The following is a 9,946-nucleotide window of genomic DNA, read 5'->3' as shown; positions in this document are numbered from 1 at the left end:
TTATGTTATAATTTTTCTATATATATATCATATATATATTTAAATAGTTGATACTTCCATAGCATCTTATTTTTGCAATGACATTGTTTTACTAAAAAAAAAAAATATGACTAAAAGATTTGACCATATATATGTACATGTTAGGAAACTTCAGATTTACTAACAGTTTCTTGACACAAACTATTTATTAATATTTTATTTGATTTTTAGATTTGAACACTTTACCACTTAATAATAAAACTTAATTCCATGATTTATACCAATGCAGAATGAGAATTTTTTTTGTCTTTTTAAGATTCTGCACAATTAATAGCAATCTCATATGGGATGTATGAGTTCTAAGCACCAATGTTAACTGTTTTGAGTGACTACAGACTAAAAAAATAAATACCTGTGTAAGAATGATATTATGGAGGATATAAACTAAAGTTTTAATGGAAATATATATATTACCTGAATTTTGAAAAGTCAAGCAATAAAAATTACCTAGCTCTCTTGATTGAAGAAACATACACTGATAAAAGCAAAGTTTCTATCATTTATTAATTGTATTTAAAATTTACATGGATCTATTAAGGACATTGTATAATATTTCCACTTTATGCCTTGAACAATTACAAACATTTGGAATAAAATAATGTGCACATTGATGTAACAAGTTTGAAAAGTGGGGAATGAGATTCTGAGTCTGCCTTCATTTTAACAATGACCATTAACACTCCAATTAAATAGATCATAGATCTCTTTCAAAATTCTAATTTTTTTTAATAAACAAAATTCTAAAGGATTTCAACATGCAATGGATATATACATATACATATATAAACATTCATAATAACTAGTTTCCATGCTTACACTGAACTCAAAATAAGGCAAAAGCCCATAATTGTGCTGATTCTTTGGCTCAGTGTGTTCAAAAAGTAAAGCGATGTGATAAGACTAATGAAAACAATCCTTTGTGTTTGCCAGCTTCAGATTGCTACTATAGTTGCAATAAACTTCAACCATAGCCTCCGATGACATATGCAGCTTTGATTAGCAGGATAGTTCATCTTTTGAATACATGAGACAAGCATGAATCTGTTTCTCTGTCCTTGCAGCTTAGGAAAGGGAGGAAGAAACATTTCTGTTTTAACAAAACATCATTCTGCCTCCTTGTATGACCACATCTGATTAGGAAAATAGTAAACCAATTAGATTCTGTCAAATGAAAATATCATGTCTGCTACATTTGGCAACTTATTGGTAATTGCCACAGATTACAAAACAATTGTAAATCATAAAATTATTCATGTCACAAATATCAGTCTCTCCTTTTAATTGCCCAAGAAAAACAAGCTTTTGGTAACTCTAGTTATTTGTATGTTATAATACATAGCAAATTTCCAATTACCGTTCCTGAACTAATACAGGACCTGATATTGTTCCCATAGCAGTGAGATATTTTCTTCTTTTCTATAATTTGGTTTAATCTACCTCTTTTGACATCATTACAAGAATCTACAGAAATCCTTGTTCTTGAAGATTTTGAATAATCAGGAAGTTCTCATTCTTGCCTTCTGATATAAAAATAAGCACTTCAGCAAATAAAATCTCTCCAAATAAAAATAAGTCAAGGTTGTTTGATGACTACTACACAGGCACCTGCTCTTCCAATATTCAAGGAAGCCATCTGTTGAAAAGATTAAACACAGTTGAAGAAAAAAGTTATTTTTTTTGAAAAATATACACATTTTAATATATTTAAAACACTTATCTGCATGTAATTAAATATTTTTATATTTGCAAATTTAGCCAGAAATAATAAAATAAAAATAAAAACAATAAAAATAGCACTTAAAAAAAAGAAATAATTTACATATTAAAAATTTTAAAACCTGTAATCACTTATGAAGTTTTTAATAAAAGTAATAAGATATTTAATGATTCTTAGTGAAATAAAGCTATTATGGAAACTTTCAACAAATATTTATTCTGGGGCATGCATAGACATATTTATAAAGATATTTTATAATGATAGGTTGGAATACATTTTAGCTGAAATATCTATTACACTTACTGAAATCATTTTGAAGTTATTTCCCCTGATATAATACTGAATTAAATGTTATTCATTCATTCTAAATAAAGACATACAATGAAGTAACTTCAATATTTTGTCATAAATAGGCCATAATTACCATTGATATATAACTTATTTTAAAATCCACCTTATGACAGTCATTTTGTTCAGAACTGAGATTTAAAAAAATAATAGTGAATAAGAAATTGGCTTGAGGACAAGTGACGTCACGGAAATGGCGCCGTGAGAAGCGCGTCTGACAGCTCTCCCCTAAATCACAACAAATTTATCAACTAGAAACAGAAAAAATTTATCCTCGGAGCATTCCGGAGTTCCACACAAACTGAAAGCAAAAGGACTGTTATCACTTGAATCTGAGAGACGAGGGTGTGGAGGAAGCTACCGCAGCGACGCTCATTCAAGCTGTGAGGGAGTGCGCCTGCGGTGAGTCAGCCCATATACTTGGGAACCGCGAGCCGCTGCGAGCGGCCGACGCGAGCCACCACCGCGAGCCGCTGCGAGCCCCCGCAAGCCGCCGCCGGGAGCGGCCGCCGCGAACTGCCACCGCGAGCGGCCGCCACGAGCTGCTGCCGCGAGCCGCCTCGAGCAGCCGCGCACGCGCCCGGTCCAGTTGAGCACCTCAGACGTTCCCAGCGGCCCGCACACTGCGAGTGGGGGTCGCCGGCCACCGGTGCCCAGAGCGCCTCATTCGCGCGTGTGCCTTGGGCATTCCACGCGCCCAGGGCGCCCTGCTGGCCCGCACACCCAGGGGGCTCCATTATCCTGCGCCTGGTGCGGTCCAGCTGCCAGCGGCGGGGCGAGCGGGAGAGGCTTGGGAGATTCTCTCTGTGGGCGGGGCACCTCACCCAGCCATTCAAGCTAACAATCAAGCGTTGGGGGAGGGGCGCGCGCAGGCAGCCTAAAATACCTTCGGAAGCATAGCTGCGACCCAATCACTGAAATTAGCTTAACCCATAAAATCTGCGCACCCTCGGTTCTAATTGATAAGATCTCTCTCAGTTCAGCGATCCAAGACAAGAGGCGTGATATTTTTTAGTGCCTCTCGCTAAAGGGGCGGGGGCAACTTCTGATTGATAGAGCCTCCATATTCAGGGATAAACGCTAACAAGAAGGACTTGGCAGATAATAAGGTCTATACTACACTAGTCGTAAGCAGAGACTAGTGCCTCTTCTTCCCTGCAAAAACAGGCTACAAAGTGTGGAAAGCCTGGGTTGAGAGGTCCAACTAAATGCTAGGCGCTGAACAGTCACCTTGACAACAATTGACTCCCACCCCCGCCTGATTACACTGGAGGCCCTGACTGTCAGAGCCTTTCCCAAAGCCTTGCACTGAGTGGGGATAGAGTGGGGTTTCCCAGCTCTTTGAGCCTCTTACTCCCCAGGCAGAAGCAGTTGCAGCCTTATAGCTGGATCACCAGGCTGCTAATTCAGAAAGGGGGGACTAGGAGAGAGAATCCAGGAAAGCAAACTCTCTCATCGTTGGACCCTGCAAACACCAACAAGCCTTTACTTCCAGCAAGACTAAAGCCAATTATATGACATTGCCATAGAATCCCATCAACTGCAAATCCCTACCTAAGAGTGACACAGGGGCAGAGCCTGGGGTACAGAGTCACCGACTAGGAAGAGGGAGAGAAAAGAAAAAGGAAGAAGTTAACCTCTCAAAATCAAGAAAAACCCACAGACTTTACAACTTGATCCACTAATTTTTTTTTTGTTGTTGTTGTTGTTGTTAGTTTCTTCTATGTTTTTGCCTTTATTTCCTCCACCTCGGTCCTTCTATTCTCTGCCCATCTTATGCTTCCCCTTTCTTGAACTACACTACCCATGAGTGTTGCATTTTATTTTTCTTCTTCATCCTCACCCTCCTTTAAGGTTATACTCCAAAACACTTAACTCTCACTCTCTCCTCTTTTGTTTTTTTTTTTGTTTTTTTTTTGTCTTGCTTTATTTTGTTTTTTCTCCTCCTATTTTATTTCTTCCTTCGTTTTTCTCTTTTTCTTATTTTTTCCTTTCTATTCGTTTTTTCTTTTCTCATTTTACTTTCCTCCCATATAATCCTCAATCACGAACAAATTAGTTAATTTGGGACTCAAGGCTTTTTTTTGGCTTTATTTCTCTTTTTTGCTTTTGTTTTTATTTTTTTTTCTCTTGTTTGTTTATTTTTGTGGCATTTTGGGTCCTCCCAAACCAAGGTCTCCATTGTATTTAGTCTTCGCTCCACTTAATACAACAGATTTTTACTTATTATTTTTATTTTTTCTTCTTTATTATTCTTTTTTGGTCCTTTTTTCTGATTCCCTCTTATCCCTCTCATTATATCTCTTAGTTGACCATCACTTACAAGCAAATCATCTTATGCTTGTCTAAGATTTTCTTCCTTTTTTTTTTTTTTTTTGCATTTAGTAGGTCCCTACTCCCTTTTTTTTGCCCCTTGAACTCTTCACCCCAAATCAGGCCCTCCATTATAGGCACGATATTTCCCTGAGGAGGGGAGAGGAGGGAAAGAGAAGAAAGAAAAAAAAGGGGGAAATAATAAATTATTACTGTTTTTTTTTGTGGGGTGTTTTACCCTTTTTTTTTTTCTTTTTACTCTTTATTAATTCTAATTAGTGCTATCAATAAGACCACCCTCAGATGCCGATAAGAAAGAGGAAATCGAATATTATGGATACAAAAGAAAGAGAGGTAACACAAATAGATATGGAAAAATCTATGGAGAAAAGACTTAACATATTGGAAGCCTTGGAGCTAAATGACAGAGAATTTAAAATAGAAATCTTAAAAATACTCAGAGATATACAAGAAAACACAGAAAGGCAATATAGGGAGATCAGAAAACAACTCAATGAACACAAAGAATATATTACCAAGGAAATTGAAACTATAAAAACAAATCAAACAGAAATGAAAAACTCAATTCACGAGCTGAAAAACGAGGTAACAAGCTTAGCTAACAGAACAGCCCAGATTGAAGATAGGATTAGTGAAATAGAAGACAAACAACTTGAGGCACAACAGAGAGAAGAAGAAAGAGACTCAAAAATAATAAAAAACGAGAAAGCCCTACAGGAATTGTCTGACTCCATCAGAAAGAATAACATAAGAATAATAGGTATATCAGAGGGAGAAGAGAAAGAAAATGGAATGGAGAATATACTCAAACAAATAATAGACGAGAACTTCCCAAGCCTGTGGAAAGAACTAAAGCCTCAAATTCAAGAAGCAAACAGAACACCGAGTTTTCTTAACCCCAACAAACCCACTCCAAGGCACATCATAATAAAGATGACACAAACCAATGACAAAGAAAAAATTCTCAAGGCAGCCAGGGAAAAGAAGAGTACAACATATAAAGGAAGGCCTATTAGATTATCATCAGATTTCTCAGCAGAAACTCTACAAGCTAGAAGAGAGTGGACCCCAATATTTAAAGCCCTGAAAGAGAGGAACTTTCAGCCAAGAATACTATACCCATCAAAGCTATCCTTCAAGTATGAAGGAGATATAAAAACATTCACAAATACAGAAAAGATGAGAGAATTTATCAACAGAAAGCCCGCACTCCAGGAAATACTAAAGGGGGTTTTCCAACCAGATTCAAAGAACAAAAGAAAACAACACCACAAGTAACAGCTCCACCAAGAACACAATAAAACCAAACTTAAACTGTGACAACAAAGGAAAATAAGGGGGAGAGGATGGAGATTAACAGTAGCAAAGGATGATGAAGTGCAGAAATACTTATAAGATAGGGTACTACAATGAATATGGTAGGTACCCTTTTCATTACTTAATGGTAACCACCCTTAAAAAAACCACCACAAAAACACTTGACTTAAAAAAGGTAGCAACAGAGGAAAGAAGTATGGAACACAAACAAAAACAAATGATAGAAAAACAAAAGAGAAGAATCAAACTAGATACAAAACTAACAGAAAGCAATTTATAAAATGGCAGTAGGGCACCCACAAGTGTCAATAATTACACTAAATGTAAATGGATTAAACTTACCAATAAAAAGACACAGAGTAGCAGAATGGATTAAAAAAGAAAATCCAACTATATGCTGCCTACAAGAAACACATCTAAGCAACAAGGATAAAAACAAATTCAAAGTTAAAGGCTGGAAAACAATACTCCAAGCAAACAACACCCAAAAAAAAGCAGGTGTAGCAATACTCATATCTAATAATGCTGACTACAAGACAGAAAAAGTACTCAGAGACAAAAATGGTCATTTCATAATGATTAAGGGGAAGGTGAATCAGGAAGACATAACAATCCTTAATATATATGCACCAAACCAAGGAGCACCAAAATATATAAGACAGCTACTTATTGACCTTAAAACAAAAACTAACAAAAATACAATCATACTTGGAGACCTCAATACACCGCTGACGGCTCTAGATCGGTCATCCAAACAGAGAATCAATAAAGATATAGTGGCCTTAAATGAAATACTAGAACACCTGGATATGATAGACATCTACAGGACACTTCATCCCAAAGTGACAGAGTATACATTTTTCTCTAGTGTACATGGAACATTCTCAAGAATTGACCATATGTTGGGCCACAAAGACAATATCAGCAAATTTAGAAAAATTGAAATTGTACCAAGCATATTTTCTGATCATAAAGCCTTGAAACTAGAATTCAACTGCAAAAAAGAGGGGGAAAAACCCACAAAAATGTGGAAACTAAACAACATACTTCTAAAAAATGAATGGGTCAAAGAAGAAATAAGCGCAGAAATCAAAAGATATATACAGACAAATGAAAATGAAAATACGACATAGCAGAATCTCTGGGATGCAGCAAAAGCAGTAATAAGAGGAAAGTTCATATCACTTCAGGCCTATATGAACAAACAAGAGAGAGCCGAAGTAAACCACTTAACTTCACACCTTAAGGAACTAGAAAAAGAAGAACAAAGACAACCCAAAACCAGCCGAAGAAAGATAATAAAAATCAGAGCAGAAATAAATGAAATAGAGAACCGAAAAACTATAGAAAAAATCAATAAAACAAGGAGCTGGTTCTTTGAAAAGATCAACAAAATTGACAAACCCTTGGCAAGATTCACCAAGGAAAAAAGACACAGGACTCAAATAAATAAAATCCAAAATGAAAGAGGAGAGATCACCACAGACATCATAGATATACAAAGAATTATTGTAGAATACTATGAAAAATTATATGCCACCAAATACAACAATCTAGAAGAAATGGATAAATTCCTAGAACAATACAACCTTCCTAGACTGAGTCATGAAGAAGCAGAAAGCCTAAACAGACCAATCAGCAGGGAGGAAATAGAAAAAACTATTAAAAATCTCCCCAAAAATAAAAGTCCAGGCCCAGACGGTTATACTAGTGAATTCTATCAAACATTCAAAGAAGACTTGGTTCCTATTCTACTCAAAGTCTTCCAAAAAATTGAAGAAGAAGCAATATTTCCAAACACATTTTATGAGGCCAACATAACCCTCATACCAAAACCTGGCAAGGATGGCACAAAGAAAGAAAACTACAGACCAATATCTCTAATGAATACAGATGCTAAAATACTAAACAAAATACTGGCAAACCGAATACAACAACATATTAAAAAAATAATACATCATGATCAAGTGGGATTCATCCCAGAATCTCAAGGATGGTTCAACATACGTAAAACGGTTAACGTAATACACCATATCAACAAAACAAAGAACAAAAACCACATGATCTTATCAATAGATGCAGAAAAGGCTTTTGATAAAATACAACACAATTTTATGTTTAAGACTCTCAACTAAATGGGTATAGAAGGAAAATATCTCAACTTGATAAAGGCCATATATGATAAACCATCAGCCAACATCCTATTAAACGGCATAAAACTGAGGACTTTCTACCTTAAATCAGGAACAAAACAGGGTTGTCCACTCTCTCCACTCTTATTCAACATGGTGCTAGAAGTTCTGGCCAGAGCAATCAGACAAGACAAAGAAATAAAAGGCATCCATATCGGAAAAGAAGAAGTAAAGCTATCACTTTTTGCTGATGATATGATCCTATACATCGAAAACCCGAAGGACTCCACAAAAAGATTATTAGAAACAATAAACCAATACAGTAAGGTCGCAGGATACAAAATTAACATACAAAAGTCCATAGCCTTTCTATATGCCAACAATGAAATATTAGAAAACGAACTCAAAAAAATAATCCCCTTCACGATTGCAAAAAAAAAAATAAAATACCTAGGAATAAACATAACAAAGAACGTAAAGGACCTATATAATGAAAATTACAAAGCATTGTTAAGGGAAATCGAAAAAGATACAATGAGATGGAAAAACATTCCTTGTTCTTGGATAGGAAGAATAAATATAATCAAAATGGCCATATTACTCAAAGCAATATACAAATTTAATGCAAGTCCCATCAAAATCCCTATGAGATTTTTTAAAGAAATGGAACAAAAAATCATCAGATTTATATGGAACTATAAAAAACCCCGAATAGCCAAAACAATCCTAAGGAAAAAGAATGAAGTTGGGGGCATTACAATACCTGACTTTAAACTATATTATAAGGCCACGATAATCAAAACAGCATGGTATTGGCAAAAAAATAGACACTCAGACCAATGGAACAGAATAGAAAGCCCAGAAATAAAACCACATATATAAGGTCAAATAATCTTTGATAAGGGGGCCAACAACACACAATGGAGAAAAGAAAGCCTCTTCAACAAATGGGAAAACTGGAAAGCCACATGCAAAAGAATGAAACTCGAGTACAGCCTGTCCCCGTGTACTAAAATTAATTCAAAATGGATCAAAGACCTAAATATAAGACCTGAAACAATAAAGTACATAGAAGAAGACATAGGTACTAAAATCATGGACCTGGGTTTTAAAGAACATTTTATGAACTTGACTCCAATGGCAAGAGAAGTGAAGGCAAAGATAAATGAATGGGACTACATCAGAATTAAAAGTTTTTGCTCAGCAAGAGAAACTGATATCAAAATAAACAGACAGCCAACTATATGGGAACTGATATTTTCAAACGACAGCTCAGATAAGGGCCTAATATCCAAAATTTACAAAGAACTCATAAAACTCAACAACAAACAAACAAGCAATCCAATAAAAAAATGGGAAGAGGACATGAACAGACACTTTTCCCAGGAAGAGATACAAATGGCCAACAGATATATGAAAAGATGCTCAGCTTCATTAGTTATTAGAGAAATGCAAATCAAAACTACAATGAGATACCACCTCACTCCTGTTAGATTAGCTATTATCAACAAGACGGGTAATAGCAAATGTTGGAGAGGCTGTGGAGAAAAAGGAACCCTCATTCACTGTTGGTGGGACTGTATAGTAGTACAACCATTATGGAGGAAAGTATGGTGGTTCCTCAAAAAACTGCAAATAGAACTACCTTATGACCCAGCAATTCCTCTACTGGGTATATACCCCAAAACCTCAGAAACATTGATATGTGAAGACACATGTAGCCCCATGTTCATTGCAGCACTGTTCACAGTGGCCAAGACATGGAAACAACCAAAAAGCCCTTCAATAGAAGACTGGATAAAGAAGATGTGGCACATATACACTATGGAATACTACTCAGCCATAAGAAATGATGACATCAGATCATTTACAGCAAAATGGTGGGATCTTGATAACATTATAAGGAGTGAAATAAGTAAATCAGAAAAAAACAAGAACTACATGATTCCATACATTGGTGGAACATAAAAATGAGACTAAGAGACATGGACAAGAGTGTGGTGGTTACCAAGGGTGGGGGGGGAGGGAGGACATGGGAGGGAGGGAAGGAGAGAGTTAG

At 36.0% G+C, this 9,946-nt stretch overlaps 1 protein-coding gene across 1 annotated transcript in view; it reads right to left on the bottom strand.

Annotated features, from left to right (window-relative positions):
- Positions 1 to 1,441: 1,441 nt before the first annotated feature.
- The window catches only part of KLHL1 (kelch like family member 1), a 446,827-nt gene continuing 438,322 nt past the window's right edge, over positions 1,442 to 9,946 (bottom strand). The window contains exon 11 of the mRNA XM_066235267.1: positions 1,442 to 1,672. Within this exon, the coding sequence (XP_066091364.1) occupies positions 1,613 to 1,672 (60 nt within the window). The 3' untranslated portion in view covers positions 1,442 to 1,612. The remainder of the gene's footprint in view (positions 1,673 to 9,946) is intronic.

This window comes from Saccopteryx bilineata, chromosome 6, assembly GCF_036850765.1.
Source record: "Saccopteryx bilineata isolate mSacBil1 chromosome 6, mSacBil1_pri_phased_curated, whole genome shotgun sequence".
Classification (NCBI taxonomy): Eukaryota; Metazoa; Chordata; class Mammalia; order Chiroptera; family Emballonuridae; genus Saccopteryx; species Saccopteryx bilineata.
The sequence above is the reverse complement of the archived record's forward strand: the minus strand, read 5'-3'. Positions and strand labels throughout refer to the sequence as shown.